At 65.2% G+C, this 18,421-nt stretch overlaps 3 protein-coding genes across 10 annotated transcripts; 2 read left to right on the top strand and 1 right to left on the bottom strand.

The window, feature by feature from the left end:
- Positions 1–216: 216 nt before the first annotated feature.
- On the top strand, positions 217–8,248 carry CCDC154 (coiled-coil domain containing 154). Of its 8 annotated transcripts, XM_065923982.1 has the most exons (18): positions 217–526; positions 636–745; positions 842–1,058; positions 1,147–1,336; positions 1,475–1,521; positions 1,863–1,958; positions 2,406–2,529; positions 3,995–4,096; positions 4,170–4,298; positions 4,605–4,729; positions 5,021–5,147; positions 5,226–5,363; positions 6,231–6,350; positions 6,422–6,498; positions 6,865–6,982; positions 7,384–7,470; positions 7,735–7,922; positions 8,030–8,245. In XM_065923982.1, exons 2-18 carry the CDS (start codon positions 736–738, stop codon positions 8,157–8,159), a joined length of 2,025 nt encoding a protein of 674 aa, XP_065780054.1. In that variant the 5' UTR covers positions 217–526; positions 636–735; the 3' UTR covers positions 8,160–8,245. The 8 variants fall into 8 exon arrangements, 4 of the variants coding, with proteins under 4 accessions (XP_065780054.1, XP_065780053.1, XP_065780052.1 ...); XM_065923981.1 differs by having other exon boundaries at positions 1,147–1,521; positions 4,608–4,729; positions 8,030–8,248; XM_065923980.1 differs by having other exon boundaries at positions 1,147–1,521; positions 8,030–8,248.
- A 206-nt stretch (positions 8,249–8,454) lies between these two features.
- PERCC1 (proline and glutamate rich with coiled coil 1) lies at positions 8,455–9,573 on the bottom strand. Its single transcript, XM_065923983.1, has one exon. It carries the CDS (start codon positions 9,571–9,573, stop codon positions 8,776–8,778), a length of 798 nt encoding a protein of 265 aa, XP_065780055.1. The 3' UTR covers positions 8,455–8,775.
- A 7,805-nt stretch (positions 9,574–17,378) lies between these two features.
- Positions 17,379–18,421, top strand: UQCC4 (ubiquinol-cytochrome c reductase complex assembly factor 4). Its single transcript, XM_065920245.1, has 2 exons — positions 17,379–17,505; positions 17,582–18,421. The coding sequence occupies exons 1-2, from the start codon at positions 17,474–17,476 to the stop codon at positions 17,955–17,957; spliced, it is 408 nt and encodes a 135-aa protein (XP_065776317.1). The 5' UTR covers positions 17,379–17,473; the 3' UTR covers positions 17,958–18,421.

The following is an 18,421-nucleotide window of genomic DNA, read 5'->3' as shown; positions in this document are numbered from 1 at the left end:
TGGCCTCCAGCCTCCCCGCTCAGGCTCCCTGCCCACAGGGCGGGTGATCGCTTCCAGGCCGCCCCTCCCACTGGGCTAGGGCCTCCCAGGCTGACCCAGTGGCTGGCAGCCACTCCCCCAACCAGCAGAGGGGCGTTCCCTCAGGGCCTTCTGAGAGTGGGCAGTTGGGGCGGCCTCACTGGGACGGGGAAGCTGAGGGCTCAGGTTCCACTGGCAGTTGGGCCGTGAAGTCAGGAGGTTCTGCTGAGGAGAAGGTTCCGGCAGAGCCCTGCTGCCCTCCAACCTTGGTTTTGTCCCGGAAGGAGGAATGTGAGGGCAGGGTGGCCTCTTTGCGCCCCACGTGCTCCCCGACCCCAGAGCTTCCGGCTCTGACTCCCCACCATCCTCCCTGCCCCTCACCCCCACGCCCGGGGCCAACTCTGGGCTGCTGCGGGGCGCGAGGCCCAGGCCTCCTGGCAGCAGGCCGACCACAAGCGGGGCTGCAGGTGAAGCTGTGAGTTGCGGCTGGAGCTGGGGGTACCGCCAGGTGAGAGCTTCTGTGCCCCGTGAGACCCCCAGGTCCCCTCACAGCCCAGGCCGCCCTCGGGCTGGCAGGCACTGTCCCGCTTTTGCTGTCCAGCGCTATGTGTCCTCAGGTGGGGCCTGGACCTCTCTGAGCCTGAGTGTCCTGTGTGGACGGCGAGAGCCGAGCCCTCCCTGGGCCCTCGGTGAGCCCTTCCTGTGTGGCCTAGCGGGATGAGCCATGGTGAGCGCAGCGGGTGCCCGCAGCAGGGTCTGGGGTCCATCTGGGAGCAACTCCCCCGTCAGCCCCAAAGGCGAACCCCAAGTTACCTTCTCATAGACCGGACAGACAGCAGCCCCTCATCCGAGGCCTCGCTGCCCTCCCAGCTGAGCACCATCGCCCCGGAGGACCTGGGGCTCCTGGAGGAAGAGTTGGCCAGCCCCGAGTCCCTGAGCCCAGAGGAGGTCTCGGAGAAGGATGCGTGCAGCCGCCTGCCGTCTGATGCATCCAACCCAGAGCAGGGCACCCTGAAGCGCTGGAAGCAGCTGGAGCAGTGGTGAGCCCCTGGGGCAGGAGGGGCAGCCTCGCAGTCGGGACTGTCACCCCACACAGACGGCCGACTCGGCCTGCTCCTCGCCCCGCAGGGTGGCCGGCCTGCAGGCCGAGGTGGCGTCCCTGCGGGGACACAGGGCCCGCTGTGAGCACGCCACACTGAGCCTGCTGCAGGAGCTGCTCCAGGTGCGGGCCTGCCTGCAGCTGCAGGACACACAGCTGAAGAGGCTGCAGCTGGAGGCGCGGCAGGCGGTTCCAGCCCCCAAGAAGGAAGCCGTCCAGGTGGGGCGTGTCCCAAGGCCTGGGGGCATCGCCTCCCTGGACCCTGAGCTCCACTCAGCCCAGGCCCAGCACTCTGACAACCCCCGGGGTCCAGCTCCAAGGCCCCGGCTGCACTCAGCCCGCGTCTCCGCCTCACAGCTCCCTGGCCCACAGCAGCAGAACCAGATGCAGGCTCTGGACAAGAGGTACCACCCCCCGTACCCCCCACTCACGGAGCAGGCCTGGGGGAGGAAGAGGGGCTTTGGGGAAGCAGCCGCTGCTGCCCGGCCAGCGCGGGCCCCAGCCCCGGGCTTTGGTTCCCTCCAACGTGGCGTCTTGCTCGGGTTAGCAAATCCGTCCGCAGCTCCGCTCAAGAAGGCCTGGTTGCTAGAGCCCGGGAGCCCGGGAGCCCGGGAGCCCGGGAGCCCGGGAAGGGGGCTGAGGCTTGGCCAGGCCCCCACCCTGAAGGCTGCCCAGCCTGCTCCTGGCCGCTGGGAGGGGGCGGGCGGGCCCCAGGCTCCAGACAGAGGTGCCTCTTGTGTGCCAGGCTGGTGGAAGTCCGGGAGGCCCTGACCCAGGTCCGGAGGAAGCAGGCGCTCCAGGACTCTGAGCGGAAGGGCGCCGAGCAGGAGACCAGCCTCAGGTGGGCCCCTCGGGAGGCGGTCTCTGGACCTGACGAGTGGTCGTGGGGGTGTCCCATGGCAGGGTAGGCGTCCCCCCTGCCCTGGGTGCCAACCTGCTGGTTGACTGGAGGCTTCAGAACCCCTGTGGGCCCTCTGTGGGGAAAAGAGACTCGAGCCCAGGGTCCCCACCCCTCCCCTCCCCCATCATCACGCTCAGAAGGAGCCCAGCTCTCACCATCCCGGAATGGGGGTGCTGGGGGACACGTACTGGGCTTCTGGCCTCTCGAGAACGGTTACCCCGGTGAGGTTGGACCCCCTGCTCTGCCAGCCCATGGATCAGTCTCTGCCCCACGGATACAGGCTCAGGCCTGAGAAGGACTCGGTGTCCAGGCCCCTGCAGCATCCCTGGGGCCCCCCAAGTCTCCCCGGCCGGCTGGGCTGCAGTCACCTGCAGCCATTGCCCCCAGGCTGTCCGAGCTGACCGGGAAGCTGAAGCAGGAGGAGCAGGACCGTGAGGTGGCCTGTGGGGCCCTGCAGAAGAGCCAGGAGGAGGCGGGCCAGAAGCTGGACCACCAGGTGGCCAGGATGCAGGTACCCGGGAGGCCCAGGCCCGGCCCAGGAGTCTGAGCAACCGATGAGCTGCCAGTGAGCTGGTCCACACCGGACCCCTCCCAGCCGGCGTCTCCTCTGTTGGCGGGCTCTTCCTTTCCCCGGCTCTTTTTTGGTTCTGTCCGTGTGTTTGGACCTGGGCCAACCCCCAAGACCTATGCTGTCCACCATGGTGGCCACTGGCCACGGGGGTCTCTGTATGTCAGCTCCTTGGTCACAAGAGCCGGGTCACCGTGCCCTGTGGCTGCCTGTGGCTGGCGCCTACCACTATGGCCATGAGATGGAGCACATCCTCCCCCAAAGAAAGTCCATAACGTGCACCTCCCCATCCCGAGGGACCAGCCCCTGGACCAGGAAACAGAAGCTCATACCCTGAGGCCCTTCCCCATGCTCCACCCCCACACGTGGACACACATATGCTGGTAGGCCTGCTGCTGGGCCAGTGCACGTGGCCTAGAAGGTGGGACCGGGGCCGTGCGCCTCTGGCCCAGTCTCTGCAGCTTGCAAATAGAGACCAGGCCCACGCCACGTCCCCAGCTGCTGCCTGCATAGCTCAGCTGCCCCGCTGCCTGCCACCCCGCCGCGGCCCTGTGGGAAGGCGGTGTGCGGGCCCCATCAAGAGGCAGGTGCTCCGGGCAGCGCTGGGGCCCAGGGTTCCCCACCCCCGGCTGACCCACTGCTCCCCTAGTGCACCCCGGGGCACTGAGTGCGCTCCTCGGCCCATGATCATCTGTCTACTATTGCCCACGGCTGCTCTGGTGCGGGAGCCACGAAGCTGGACGGTTGTGACAGAGACCCTGGGCCCATTGACCCGACCGTCTGCCTCCTGGTTCTTTACAGAAGCAGCCGAGCCTGGCTCTGGGTCAGCCTGCATGGGGCGGGGAGGCCCGTGTGGGCTCAGGGCACACCTGCCCTGGACTGGGGGTGGCCCTCCCGGCCTTAAAGGAGAGGGTGCTTCGTGCCTGTGGGCGTGTGAGGGGGGGCACTGGGCGGGGCTGCACCCAGATCCCTGGCAAGACAGGAAGGGAGCAATGGAGGGAGAAAGGGAAGGGCCTCCTCCCTGGGCCTGGGGATGAGAACAGGCAGTGTGCAAGTGAACGTGTGTGTGTACACATGTTTGTGTGTGTGCACCCGTGCTCAAACGGACACCAAGGTCCTGGCAGGGGTGGAATCGGTGGCTGGTCTGCCGTGTCCCTTGGCCCGGGGGTCTGAGGGTTACTGTGGGGATCACGTGTGTCCTGGGCCCCTTCATAGCCCTTTCAGACCAGGGCCCCGCCTGCCTGCCTGCCGTCCTCTGGAGGGTGTGACAGGCCTGGCCTTGCAGGTGCAGGGACCAGGGCTGCCTCTGACAGAGAAGGATGGACAGAGGACAGCATGGCAATGTGGGCGAGGGGGCAGGCGTGCGGGATGCCCACAGCCATGGCAACCGCGTGGACCCCGCCCACAGGCCCAGATGACCAAGCTAGGGGAGGAGATGAGCCTCCGCTTCCTCAAGAGGGAGGCCAGGCTGTGCGGCTTCCTGCAGAAGAGCTTCCTGGCCCTGGAGAAGGTGGGCGCCTGAGGGAGGAGGGGGGGCGGCTGTGCTCCCCACGCCCTGGGCTCATGGCCACTGGCTGCTGCAGAGGATGAAGGCCTCAGAGAGTGCACGGCTGTGGGCGGAGAGTGCCCTGCGGGAGGAGCTGGAGGGCAGGTGGCGACAGCTGCAGGAGCTGGACACGGAGCGCGTGCGGGCCCAGCAGGGCCAGTGCCAGGTGGGGGAGGGAGAGTGCCAGATGGGGGAGGGGCAGTGCCAGGGGGAGGGGCAGGGCCGGGGGAGGGGTGGTGCCAGGTGGGGGAGGGGCGGTGCTGGGGGAAGGGCAGGGCCAGGGGAGGGGCGGTACTGGGTTGGGGGGGGAGCAGTGCTAGGCAAGAGGCTGGGCTCGTTGCCAGGCAGCAGGGAGGCGCAGGCCCAGGTGGGGGGGCGGGCAGTGCCAGGTGGGGGGTGGGGAGGCCAGGTGGGAGGCACAGCGCGTGCGGGCCCTGGGGGGGCAGTGTGCCAGGCCCCCTCTGCCCGGCAGCAGGAAGGGTGCCACCTCCTGGAGCAGTGCCGGGGCCTGGACAAGGCTGTGGTCCAGCTGACTGAGTTCGTGCAGCAGAACCAGGTGTCGCTCAACCGTGTCCTGCTGGCCGAGCAGAAGGCCTGGTGGGTGTCTGAGCGGGCCCTTGGGTGGGGCGGGTGTCCTCCTAGCATGGTGCCCCAGGGCAGAGGGGCAGCCTTGTAGTGGGGGCTCCCCTCAACACCCCGGCCTGTCCCTCGCAGGGTGCTCTGAGTGGTGGTGGACACAGCCCAGTCTAGTGGCCCCTGGGATGACACCCATCATCTCGTCCCTGGGGCCTCCTGGAAGGCTCTGAAGCCAGTGGCCCTGGTCCAGTGCCCAGGCTGGGGGCCAGCCTTGGCTGAGGGTCAGTCTCCCTCAGTGGCACCCACCCCCAGGGATGCCAAGGGGCAGTTGGAGGACAGCCGGGCTGGGGAGCTGGCCACCTACCTGCAGGAGAACCTGGAGGCCATGCAGCTGGCCGGGGAGCTGGCCCAGCAGGAGACACATGGCGCCCTGGAGCTGGTGAGGCGGCCGGGCGGGGGGCAGGCTCTCAGGATCCCCCTTCAGGGCAGATGGCACACTCAGCCCCGGCCCCCACAGCTCCGAGAGAAGAGCCAGGCCCTGGAGGTGTCCGTGGCTGAGCTGGTCAGGCAGGTGAAGGACCTGAGTGACCACTTTCTGGCCCTGAGCTGGCGGCTGGACCTGCAGGAGCAGACTCTGAGCATGCGGCTGCGGGAGGTGAGTGTCCCAGACAGGAGGGGCCCCACCGCCCTGGCTGCTGGCCCCACGGCCCCAGGCCCAGAGTGCATGGGCTCCACAGAGCAGCCAGAGCAGCAGCCTCCTCCCTGGGATTCTCCATCTTCTTTCTCTAACAGTTTTATTGAGGTTCAGGGCACAGGCCACACAGCCCAGCTTTTCAGGGCGTGTGATTCCATGGTTCTTTGTGCATTCAGAGCTGTACAAGCACTACCACGGTCACTTCTAGAACCTTTCGTCCCCTCTGAAGGACCCCCGTGTGTCCGCGGACACTCCCCCTCCCCAGCCCCGGGCAAGCACTGATCTGCTTCTGTCTGTGGATCTGCCCGCTCTGAACATTTCACATAAATGCGACCGAACAGTCTGTGGCCTCTGTGAGTGCCTCTCACTGAGCGTCAGTGTCCAAGGTCCATTCGCGCTGTGTGTCAGCACGTGCCTCCTTTTCTCGGCTGTGACATCTCACCATGGACAGACCACAGCTTGTCCATCTGTCAGCGGATGGACAGAGCTGCTGCGCTCTGATGCCCTCAGTCCTGCTGTGAACACGTGTGCACACGTGAACACCCGTTGGCGGTGGGGCGGGCTGCCTGTTTTCAGTCCCTGTCTGCACAGGCTCGTGGGCGCTGGGGCAGGGAGCCGGGCCTGGCCGTGTTAGGGGTGTGCTCTGCGCAGCCTGGGGCCCTGCCCGGAGTTCCGGGCCCGCCGTGGGCCAGGCCAGGCTGTGTCCAGTCAGCGTGGACCTGCGCAGACCTGGGGCGGGTGCCCATGCCCTCTGGGAGCTCTGCTGTGTGGGGGTGACCGTGTCTGTCCGTCCACCCGTGCCCCCCCGCTCACTGGTGCCCCCCCCAGACACAGAATGAGTGGGAAGCCGCAGAGCAGCGGTGGCGGGAAGGCCTGACGCGCTGTCGAGAGGAGGCAGAGGCGCACCTGCGGGAGGTGCAGGAGCGACTGGACCGCCTGCCCCAGCAGGTGGGTGAGGGCCGGGCGGCCTCCCCTCCCGCCGTGCCCGCCCTGAGCTGCCCGCCTGCTCCATGTTTCAGATAGAGGCTGTCACTGACAAGTGTGTGCTTCACAAGAGCGACTCGGACTGCAAGATCTCTGCCGAGGCCACAGCCAGGTGAGGCCCGGCGCCTACAGGGCCGGCAGGGCCTTCAGGGCAGGGGTGCCCCCCCCACCCCCCAGCAGGGCACAGTCGTCTTAGCAACACCTGTGGCCTCCCGGGCCTCCTGACGGTGGGCATCCTCCCCAAGTCCCCGCCCCTGTGGCTGTCCCGAGCCCTCCCTAGCCCCACCTGGCCCAGCTTTGGGCTTGGGTCCTGCTGGGGGCTGCCATCCCCCTGTCACCTCCTGGGGACCCCCCAGGACCCACCGGAGGGGCAGCAAGGCTGAGCGCCCCTGCCCTGCCCAGGGCCTCCTCCCCCTGCCACCCTGCGTGCCCCCGCAGGCCCTCCCAGAGCCCAGCAGCCCCGCCTCTGTGCCCACAGAGAGCTGGCAGTCGAGGCTGTGAGGCAGGAGCTGGCTGCCCTGCTGTCCTCCGTGCAGCTGCTCAGAGAGGACAACCCCGGGCGCAAGATCGCCGAGATCCAGGGCAAGCTGGCCACGGTACCCTGGGCTGGCACACTCGGCGGGGGCAGGGGCCACGCAGACTTCCCCCCACCAGGGAGGCTCAGATCCAGGATGCCGCCTGGTGGGTGGGGGCAAGGCTCATGGAACCAGGCGTCCTGCTGCTGGCTCTGCACCCCTCAACCTCTGAGAGTACCAGTGGGAGCTCCCACGTGGAATCCCGGGTGCTGGTGCACGTCCATGGTCACACGGGAGAGAGCGGCCCTGAGAATTGCTGAATCCCGCCTTGTCACTGGGCAGAGTGATGCTGCCGGCTCCCACCCAGGGACCAGGACCCTCTCGTGGGAGAGTGCCTCCTGCCCCGAATGGCTGGGGTGGGGCCACTCCCCGGGACTGCAGACTCCCTGCGTCTGTGCCCACAAATGGGGGGCCGTGTTTAGTTTCAGAACCAAATGATGAAACTGGAGACCAGCATCCAGGACAACAAGACCATCCAGAATCTCAAGTTTAATACAGAAACCAAGCTGGTGAGAGGCGGCCCCCGAGCTGGGCGCTCCTGCCCCCCAGGCCTGCAGGGGGCCACCCATGCCTTCCTCTGTGCGGAGCCTGACGCCCTGCTGCCCTCGCCACCCCCAGCCCGGTCACCCCCTAGCTCTCCTTTCTGCGCAGCTGTCTGTCTGTGTGCGTGTCTGGCCCAAGCCGCGTTTCCCGGCAGATAAGGCTCGGGTTTGTCCAGAGGGAGATAATCCACACTGGCGGCCCCCCGTCTAGTCCAACTCCCGTGTCCACAGCGTGCAGAGGCGATGGCCACCCTGCGGGAGAGCGTGCTGCGCCTGTGGAGCAAGGAGGGCCCCTGGGCCCCGACGCTGGGCAGCAGGAGGGGCCCCACATCCCTGGGGCGGCAGCAGCTCTTTGTCAAGGAGGTGGCCCCCGACGACGTGGTCCCTGTGAACCGCTGGGGCGTGTATCAGGCCGTGAGGTGGGCAGTGGGAGCCGCCTTCCAGAGCACCTGCAGGTCTGGGTTCACGGGAGGCCTCAGGGCAGGGGATGGAGGTGGGCCCCGGGCCTGAGCCGTGTCTTGGGCAGGTGGCTACAGTGGAAGGCGGTTCTCATGAACCTGGCATCCAAGCAGACACCCAGGAGCGCGGCCCCGGAGAAGCCCCACGGCCAGAAGCCTGCCTGCCGACTCTTGTCCCTGCCCGTTTCCCAGAAATAAATGTGCCCGCCCCATTCCTGTCGGAGTCCAGAGTTCCCTCCCAGGGGCGGTCAGGAGGCCCTGAGCAAAGGAATGACCAAGAGGGTCTTTCCAAGACTTCTAGAACCCCTGTTCTAGCCAGAGCCACCGAGCCCAGGCCCCACGGCTCCCTGGGGCCTCCCTCCCACAGCATTGTGGCCCCCGGGCGTTGGCTCCGCACCAAGATGACACCCTCTCCCTGCCCCACCAGAAAGTTCTCAGCCCAGTAGCTGGCCCTGGCGTGCTGCGGGCACTGCAAGGAGGGGCCGCCCTGGGGCCAGCCGGGTGGGCAGCGCAGAGGGCGGCCCTACATTACTGGATGGAACCTCAGGGGCTGGCCTGGGGGACATGGGACTCACCCACTGTGTGTAGACTCGAGCCCCCACCTCCGAGGGGCTGCAGCTCCTGCCCCGCCCTCCCTCCTATGGGCAGAGTCCTGGGCAGCCCCGGCTCACCCCTGCCCTGGCCTGGGGAGCCCCCACCTGAGCTGGTCCAAGTCCTGGTGGCTGCCGTGGCTGGGGGTCCCCCGGCTCCTGCCAGTTCAGCAGGAAAGCGAGTCCAGACGCCTGGTGCCCTCGGCTTGACCCTCGAGCAATCACTAGGCCTCGGCCAGCTGCACCTCCTCCAGGCCCGGGGCCCCTGCGCCCAGCAGCTCAGACCCGGCCTCTGCCGACCAGCTGGCCAGCAGGTCGCTGAAGTCGGGCGTGCCGGGGTGCAGCAGGCCCAGGGGACTGGGCGCCGGCTCCCTCCAGAAGGACGGGGGCAGCTTCCTCTGGGTCATGGGGGTGATGTGGCCGTACTTGCGCTCCAGCCTGAGTCGCCGGCCACCCGCTGCCTGGGGCCCCAAGCACTGCCGCAGCCCGTAGTCGAAGAGCTCGGCCAGGGGCCCCAGCAGCTGCAGCCCGTCCCCTCCAAGGCCTGGCCCACGCGCCTGCCCCTCAGGGCACCCTGGGGAGCAGCCCCCGGGCTCGGTGGCCTCATGGTCTTCCGGGGGGGTGCCATGGGCCGGGCGCACCAGGTCGGCGCAGGAGAGCTCCCTGGCCGAACTGCTGGCCGGGCGGCCGTCGGCGTAGATGTCACAGGCATCGGGGTCCTGCCCCCGGTCCTTGTGGCCAAAGTACCGCTGGATGTCACCGCTGATGAGCTCCGAGAACCGCAACAGCTGCAGTGGCGTCTCCGGGCTGCTGGGGTCCTGGGGGAGCACTTCAGGGGCCCAGCCTGGGCTGCGGGGGGCTGGGCTGTGGCCCTCTGGCCCTTCGGTCTCCAGCTCCTCCTCCTCCCCCTCCTCTTCCTCCTCGGAAGTGTCTGGGGGCTCCGGGGCTGGGGGCGGGAAGGGCCGGAGGGCTGGCAGGGGCAGCCGGAAGTCACAGAGCGGCCGGATGACTCCCGCGGCCATCTCCTCGCAGAGCGTCAGGGCAGTGGGCGCCAGCTGTGGAGGGAGGCAGAGAGGGGACAGGGTAGTGGTTGGAGCCCCAGCCCCCCTAGGGGGGGCCACTGCAGGCTTGGGGTGGGCGCCGAGCTCAGGGATGGCTGATGTCTGGGGAGAGACAGGTGGTGGCCCGCGGGCAGGTGGGCGCGGCGGGAGGGGGCGTGCAGGCTGCGGTCACCCCAAGGGGTGGGTTCATCCCCCACTGTGGGGGGTGCTGGCAACAGTGCCCCTGAAACAGCGCCTCAGAGATGGGAGTGGGCCGGGGGGCAGGGAGCTGGCCAGGCTGGGCTGCGGGCGGGTTTGGGGTCCGCAGAGCGCTGTCCCAACTCAGGGTTGCTGTGGCCTCTAACACACAGGCTGGCTGACGCGGTGTCTGCCCTGGGGCGTGACGGGCCGTGGCCCCCCTTGGTGCCCCCATGAGTGTCTGATGTTGGCAGGGTCCCCTGTGCCTGAGGCGCCAGTGCTGAGCCTGGGAGGCCGGGCCTGGCCGCCTTGACCCAGCTGCTCTGTCCCTTGAAGTCTGGGAACTTCAGGGGCCATGAGGGTGACGCTGGGGGGCCTTTGGGGGAGGGCAGAGCCATTTCCCCACCCCCACCACCCCAGGCTTCCCTGTGCTCTCTGTGGGGAGGAGGGGGGGTCACCTCGAGTGTCCCTAGCCTGAGGCTAGGTGTGGGGAGGTGGTGCAGGCAGGACTGGGGAAGTCACTGACAGGTTGGAGGCCAAGGGGGGCTGCGGGCAGGGTGGTGGGCGCAGGGAGCTGATTCTGAATGTGGGAGGCCCCCACCCTGGGACAGGTCGAGCTCCTCTGCTTCAGGGAGGCAGGCGGGCCAGCCCTTGGCCAAGAGGCCTCCTGGTGGGCGCCCTGGCAGGAGGCAGGAAGAAAGGGAAGGGGGTTCAGAGAGGGAGGGGGTTCCAGCTTCAGGAAACCACACTTTGCGTGGGGGAGGGGCGAGGAGTCAGAGTCAGGGAGCTCCCCTACCCTGCCCCCTTCCCCTGCCATCTGCTCGAAGTTCTGGGGTCTCTCTTCACGGCCTGAGTGTCCCGTGGCCCCAGTGTTGGGGTACGGATGGCCGCTAGTGGGGAGACGAGCTTCGAGTGTCCTGTCTCCCCCTGGCCTGGGCTTGTCTTCAAGAACCCGGCCCTCCCCACCCTGCTGGTGACCCCTCCCAGTGGGTGGGTGGTCTGCAGAGACCACCTGGGCAGAGGAGCCCACAGCCTTCTTCTGCCATCCGCGCCCGCCCGCCGCCCAGCCTGGCTCCTACCTGCCGCAGCCTGCAGCTCCCACTGGGCAGGCCCACCTCCACCTGGACTCAAGCGTTTATAGCTGAGCTCCGTGGCCGGCCAGGCCAGCAAATATTTGATGACTGCATTGTCATCGCAGACTGGGCAAATAGAGCCCGTTTGCTTTAGCGCCCGGCAACCAGGGCCCCGCGGGGGGAGCCTCAGCCTGCCCAGGGATGCTGGAGTGTTTGCCGCTCGCCCAGCTGGCTCACACCCGGCAGAGGACCCTTATCTCAGCCGCTGATTGGGGCCCAGACCCAGCCTTGTCAAATAGGCGGAAAATTAAATTTCATGCTATTTTGACTTCTGGAGTAGCTTTCTCTAGAGGACATCCTGCCTCCTCAGCGTCCTGGGTGAGTGGGCTCTGGGCCAACAGTGGCCCTGAAAGCCCAGGAGGGCCAGGGACCACCAGCCGGGCCACTCCCGCCACCTCCCACCGCTCCAGAGCTGCAGGTGCATGTGCAGCAAACCCCGAGGAGCCCCCGCCACCCCCAGGGCCTCGCCCTTGGCACCTCCGTCTCTGGCATCTGGGTCCTCCTCTGAGGGACTTGGTAGCCCCTCCAGCTCCGGGGTCCCACCCAGGTGTGTCCACACCACGTCTCCTGGGCAGTTACAGTCAACACTGCAAGCAGGACCCCAGAAGGCCTGCCACCCCGCCAACCCCCGCCCAGGAGCCAGGCCCAGACCCCAGCATCTTCCCATCCTCCCTGCCCCCTCCATGTGCTGCTGCACTCACGTCCGGGGCCACCCAGTCAGTTCCCAGCAAACCGGGGGCCTGAGCAGAGCTGGGGGAGACTCTCACAGCCCTGGAGGCCAGCAGCCTGAAGTGAAAGGTCCTTCCCGAGGCTCTAGCGGGGAGCCCACCCGCCCCGCTCCCTCCTGGCATCTGGTGTCGCCTGTGATCCCAGGCTCCCAGGCTCCGCTCATCACAGGGCCGCCCCACCCCACCTGTGTCCTGTTCGAGCTTCCCTGCTCTTTCGAGAACACCTGTCCTGGGACTGCGGGCCACTCCTGTCCCTCTGACCTCACCCTGACTTGATCTCACCCCACTGACCCTCCTTCCATGTGAGGGTCCCTTCTGAGGTCCATGTGGACACGGTTTGGGGGACACAGTTCCACCTCGTCACCCACCACGCATGGGCGTAGCTGGGTGCTTTCCTCCCAGACAGCAGCCCCAGTGCTGGGGGTGGGGGGGTCTCCCAAAGCCTCCACTGCTCGGGGACCAGGTTCTGAGCACAGGACAGCAGCCCCTCCCAGCCTGGGCCCCACGACCACTCACAGCCCAAGACCTCCCTCCGGTTGCAGGCCTCACCTGTCCACCTCCTCCCTGGGCCTTTCAGCTCCAGGTTCCAGTGCCCCCTCCAAGGGGGCAGCTCTCCTCCCATCCCACGGGGGTCCTAGTGGGGACTGTGGGGGGACTTGTCCCACTGAAAGCTGCCAGTCACTTCTCTGCCACCTAGAGGGCCCAATGCCTGGCTTCAGGACTGGCTTCAGGGAAGTGACAGGACATGCAAAGTTCTACCCTAGGGCCGTGACCCACCCCAGGCCAGGCCAGTGACCCGCCCCATGGGGGCCTTTGCAGGAGCCAAGGAAAGCTGGAGCTCGGCGTCCAGTGGCTGCCCAGGGTGGCTGGGACCCCAGCGTCCCTCTCTGCCCAGACACAGCCCCAAGGAGCGCCCTCCATGACCTGCCCAGGACCGAGGTCCGGACCCCAGCATCTGCCCAGACCCCAGCTGCAGTGCCCACCGCTGCCTGTTGGGAACAGCCAGGGCCTGGGCCTGGGAAGGGGCTGGAGTCCCCGGGGCAACTGGGTCAGCCCCGCAGGGTGGCGAGGGCACTGCAATCTGGGTGGAGGTCCAAGGAGGGCCTGTGGGTCAGTCTCCAGCCCTCGCCTGTGCCGGGCCCCTAGCTGGGGGGGCCCGGGCTGAGGAAGGTGAGGTGCAGCCATGCCCTGGAGAAGGTCCTGCCATGTGACCAGAGGGGGGCTTCACCAAGGAGGGGGTCTGCGGGTGCTGAGGGGGCAGGAGCTCCCCCAGCCGAGCCGGGGGAGTGAAGGCGCTCCAGCAGAGGAGACGGCCTGGCGAGGACCCAGGTAGCCGGGAGCCGGCACCCCGTGGTCGGCTGACGGATGGCCCCGAGGATGCCCACTCCCTTCCCCTGGGAACTGCCGAAGCCTTACCTGGCAGAGGGACCCAGCAGGACTGACTGAGCGAAGGACCCTGAGGCAGGAGGCGGCCCTGAGTTACCCCACCGGCTGTGATTCACAGGGGGAAGGTGGAGGGTCCAAGCGCGGGGTGAGGGGACATGGGGCGATGGAAGCAGAGAGTCCCTGCTGGCTTTGAACCGGGGAGGGGGCCTCGAGCCAAGGAAAGGAGTTGCCTCCAAGCCCCCTGACCCTTGGCACCCTTGAGTGGGCCGGGGGCCAAGGCACTCAGGCTGCCTGGCCCCCCGGCACCTGCTCCCAGCCGGCCCCCGTCATGGGCGGCGCGGGGCCTTCACAGCCCTGGGCCCACCCGCCCCCACCTCTGCTCTCAGGCCTCGGCCCCCGGGAGACGAGCTCTGCTTTTCCAAAGGCGGTGGCCCTGCCTGTCCCCACGCACCCTGTATTGATCTTCCCAGGGAAAATCAATAGGTCCAATATGCCAGCTCTCAAGTGGCGCTACAGTAAATTACTCCCGCCATCGGGCACACCGGGCGGCAGCCTCCCTCCTGTTAGTGGAACGTCAGGCCCGTGTGAGGTTGCTCTGTGTGCTTAGAGATAATGAAGGCTGAGGTGTTGGTTTATGTCCCGGAGGGGCGGGGGCATCGCTGCCAGTGTGGGGCACCTGTCACCCAGCGCCCTGCCGAGATTGCTGGGGTCAGGAAGCGGAGGGTCCTGGAGACGCTCTGGGGGTGGCCCCAGGAGCATCTGGTTGTGGTTTTCCTGTTGGGGCTCCCCCACTTTGGAGAGTCAAGCAAACCTCAGCATTTGGGGCTGCTGTCACCAGCAGATGCTCCGGCCAGAGGCCGGAGGGGACACACATGTCGCTGAACAAGTGGGTTTCAGCAGGGAGAGCTCACAGCCTGCAGTGCAGGTGTCTCAGGAGGCGGGCCTTACAAAGGGCTCTGGGTTCAGTGGCGTGTGCGTGGGGGCTGTGCTCTGGGGGCTGTGAATCTCCAGGGGCTGCTATAACAAAGGATCGCTGACGAGGCGGGGCAGGGGGAGTTAAAACAACAGAGTTCCTTTCTCACAGTTTCAGACGCCAGATATCTGAAACCATGAAGACTCTGAAGAAGAAACTCTTCCAGGCCTTTCTTTAAACTTCTGGTGCAGCCAGGATCCTCCCAACTCCTCAGCTCTTAGTTCCATCATTTCAGTCTCCGCCTGCCTCGTGGCATGGCCTTCTCCCCATGTGTCTCTGGGTCTTTTCTCCTCTTATAAGGACGCCATTCAGGGCCCACCCTATCCAATATGACATGCATATGTGGGTACTAAGTCACTTCAATCGTGTCCGACTCTTCGAGATCCCATGGACTGTAGCCTGCCAGGCTCCTCTGCCTGTGGGATTTTCCAGACAAGAATACTGGAGTGGGTAGCCATTCCCTTCTCCAGGGGATCTTCCTGACCCAGGAATCTAACCCGAATCTCTTACATCTCCTGCATGGGCAGACGGGGTCTTTACCACTAGTCCCACCTGGGAAATCCCATCCAATATGACATAGTTTTAACTAATGACATCCACAAAGACCTTTCCAAATAGGGATCATGTGGTGGGCTCCAGGGGGTCAGAATTTGGAAGAACATTGTTCAGTTCAGTGTAGCATCACTTAAAAGTTGTATTTCTTTTTAGCTGCTCTGGGTCTCTGTCGTGGCACACAGGCTCCTCACTGCTTGCGGGCTTCCTCTCGTTGCTGAGAGTGAGGATGACCCTTCATTGTGGTGCTTGGGTTTCTCCTTGCAGTGGCTTCTCTTGTTGTGGAGCACAGGCTCTAGAGTGCATGGGCTCAGTAGTTGCCACCCAACATGTATGAGCTTAGTTCCCGGCAGGGTTTGAACCCACATCCCCTGCACTGGAAGGCAGATTCTTAACCACGGAACCACCAGGGGAGTCCGTAGTATAGCGTCTTAATACATCTTGTCCAGAAGGAGGACAGCCACGTCTGGTGAATGACCAGAGTCCCTCCCATTAGCCAGGAATCGAGTACTTCGTCTTTTTTTGACGTTTGGGCCACGTCACATTCATGTCTTGTCTGTGTTCAGATGTGATTGTCTTGAGCCACCGTGGGCATGGAGTGCCCTGGTCCAACACGGATGTTCTCTGAAGTTGTTTCTGTCCCATGGGAGAGCCCAGCTCTGAGCCCTAGGCCAGTTCCCAGACATAAGGGCCTGCTGACTCCACAGAACCCGTGTCCTTTGCATCATGCCTTCACCTAGAATGGAGACCCGGCCAGCAGGACTTGGGCACAGAGGACATGTAGATTTGTTAAATCTTTGTTATGGCCTGGACTGCTCCTCCTGGACTCTGACCTCAGAGCACCCTAGGAGCCTGGTGGCTGTAAGGGAACATCCATTGCTTCAGGGTGGAAAGATATTTGCATGCTGTCCCATTAACATTAACAGCTGCCCCGGGGCCTGCTGAGGGCCCCTCAGGCAGAGGTCCAGTCCTGGAAGCAGCCATGAAGGACAGGAGATGCCCATTTTACAGCTGAGGAAGCAGAGGCTCAAGGGGCACCTGTCCAGGTGTCTAATTTCTGTCACGCATCCAAGGCAGTCATCAAGACAGTTTTAGTGACCCTTTAGAGGCTGCCTTGCCCGGGGGTGGGGTCCCTGACCCCCCACCAGCCCCTGCCCTTGACCACCCCCCCAGCTCTGGGCCCCCTCTGCTGGCCCAGGGCAGCTTGTGCCCAGATGCCTGAAAGCAGACCAACCAGGTGGTTGCATCAGTTGCAGTCAGCAGCTCCACCCCTAACCTCAGGGTCCTCCTGAGGTTACCTCCTCAGGTTATGTTCACCTCCTCCAGGAAGCCCTACAGGCTGCACACCAGAATGACTGTGGTCCATCCTCCTGCCCATAGCCGTGCTCCTGGGGTTCCCTGTGGCTGAACTGGTTTGGCAGTGACTCTGGGTGGGGTTCTGGGGTGGAACACGTGGGGCGGAGCCCAGTGAGGAGGCCGTGAGCACATAGGCGCCTCTGTTGACACAGCAGCTCTGAACACAGCCCTGGGTTTGGAGCTGAGCCGCCACCAGGGGTTCAGGGTTGGGCTTCCCTGGGTGGGGAGACTTCCCAGGTGCTGCTGAGTTAGGAACACCTCCAGTTCGCTGCCCTTGCTCAAGTGTCTCCAGCATTCCTGGGGTGTGGCGGGATCCCCGAGGCTGTGGCTTCTCCCACCAGAAAGTAGGTGCAGGATAAGCTCAAAGCAAAGGTGCTGAACCAGGGAGGCGGCAAATTACAGCTGCCAACCAAAGATTGTCACTCGCCACCCGGTTCTGCAAAAATGAAGTTACTAACCAATGCAGTCGCTGACGTTCAACACACCCTGAAAGGAGTTAAGGGAAAACTGACCAAAAAAAAAAAAAGCACCCTCTCATGTTGTGCATTTTGTTTTTCAAATGTCACAGGTCACAAGGTGGCCTGGTAATCTGATGTTGTCATCAAGTGCCCCCTCACCCCCACCCCAGCACATTCCCACATCGCCACAGAGTCTATGGTGATGCCTGGGTCCTCCTATGTGGTCTCCAGACAGCACGGCTCAGCTGGCCCAGCGCCAGTTTGCCTCTATGGAGCCGATTGGAGAGCAGGGTAGACAGGGAGTCCCGAGACAGCTCGGGGCTGTCTCTCCCGATCTAACTCCTGCAGGTGGACAGGAAGGTCCCCGAGGAGCACGCTGTAGCCTCCATTCACAACAATGGCGCTCCGGGCCCTGCGCAGGTGGTCCCGCTGGCCTGAAGAGGGAGACGTGCCCGAGTGCCCGCCGGCTCCGCGGGGAGGGCCACGGGTGTGCCCTGGTGCCGTGGGTGAGGGCCCACGGCCCTGCGGCTGAGCAGTGCACCTGCCCTGCAGGGCGAATGGTGTATATGCGGCGACGGCTGCGCAGCTCGGAGCCCGCAGAGCTTGAGGGCTGGGTGTGGCCCCGGGGCCAGGGACACTAGTCTACGGGACATGGCTGAAGTCCCACGAAGAGAGCAAGACAGCGGTGTGAGGCCAGGGGAAGAGGCGTCCGGGGCTGCGCCGGCACTGCGAGAAGGGTGCGTAGTGTGGGCCGTTATCGGGGGACCCGTGCTGAGGCGAGCTCATCAGAGGACCACGCTAACACCCCGTCCCCGCCGATGGGCCTCAGGCCTGGGGCGCAAGCCCAGCGAGAGGAAGGCTAGTGCTGCCTCGGGCCGGCCGCGAACTACATTTCCCGGCATGCCCGCGCGGCCGGCCGGGGGCGGGTCTGCGACGGAAGAGGCTGCAGGAGGATGAGTCATTTCCGCTGCGCGAGCGGGGACCCACGTTCTGTAGTCGTGAGCGGAGGCCCGGAACAGCACCCAACTTCCGGCTTCGCGCGACGGAAGTGACAGGACTACGGCGCGCCGCGGCGCCGAACGCGGAGCCGGGGTCGCGATGAGCGGCGTTCTGTGCGCGCCGGCTGCCGGGTGAGCTGCGCGGGGTCTAGGTGGGACCTCGGGCGGAAGGGGCGGGCGCGCGCGCTCACTGCTTTCTCTCTTCCAGGGCGTTCCAGGCGCTGAGGCTCGTGCGCTGGGCTTCCCGAAGCCCGCCTCCGCCGCCCAGCGGCCGGACTCGAGCCCAGCTGGCGGCCGAGGGCGACGAAGAGGATGACCCTCACCGTCCCCTTCGGTTTTCCTCCAGCAGAGCCGCGCCGCTCCGCTGGACAGTGAAGCAGTCCCTGGGAACCGAGCAGCAGCGGCCCTGGTGGGTGGTGCTGCCCTTCAGCCTGTCCCTCATGGCTCTGGTCATTTGGTGCTTCTTTAGGCAGGAGACCAGCGCGGACCGGTGGTTGAGACGGATGTTGCTGGAAGAGGTACCAGAGCCCAGCGACGCTTCTGAAGATCCTGGAGTTCCGGTGGCCCACGGGGCGAGGACTTAATGGGGTGCCAGGAGCGAAGCAACAGACCTTACTTACTTAGTAAAATCTTACTTAGGCTTTGGCGTCGCGTTTGACCGTTTCTGTCCCCGTTATTACACGCGTCCTGAGACTGAAGGACTTGAATGACTCACCTGGCCAAGCTGAGCCCTTGAAGGCGACGCAGGATGTCAGCAGATCGGACCCGGCTCCTTGTCTGATGCTCGTTTCCCATCGAATACGTTGGAAAGCTTTCTCAGGTCCACGGAAAAGGTTTTGGTCGCAGCATGTGCTGTTGGATTTGTGCTGTCTTTGTACATTATTGTGTTTACAAAGCAACGTAGTGACAGCTGTAGTCCAGTGTGATCCACTTTCCGAGACACAGTGACTGGCAGAAGAGTTAACATTTTATCTTACAGTGTACTGTGATGTGTATAAATTGATGTTAGTTTAACAAACAATAAAATTTTTAAGTTGGAAATGTGAAA

Source organism: Muntiacus reevesi, chromosome 2, assembly GCF_963930625.1.
Source record: "Muntiacus reevesi chromosome 2, mMunRee1.1, whole genome shotgun sequence".
Lineage (NCBI taxonomy): Eukaryota > Metazoa > Chordata > Mammalia > Artiodactyla > Cervidae > Muntiacus > Muntiacus reevesi.
Note: the sequence above shows the minus strand (reverse complement) of the source record. Positions and strands in the feature narration are given on the sequence as shown.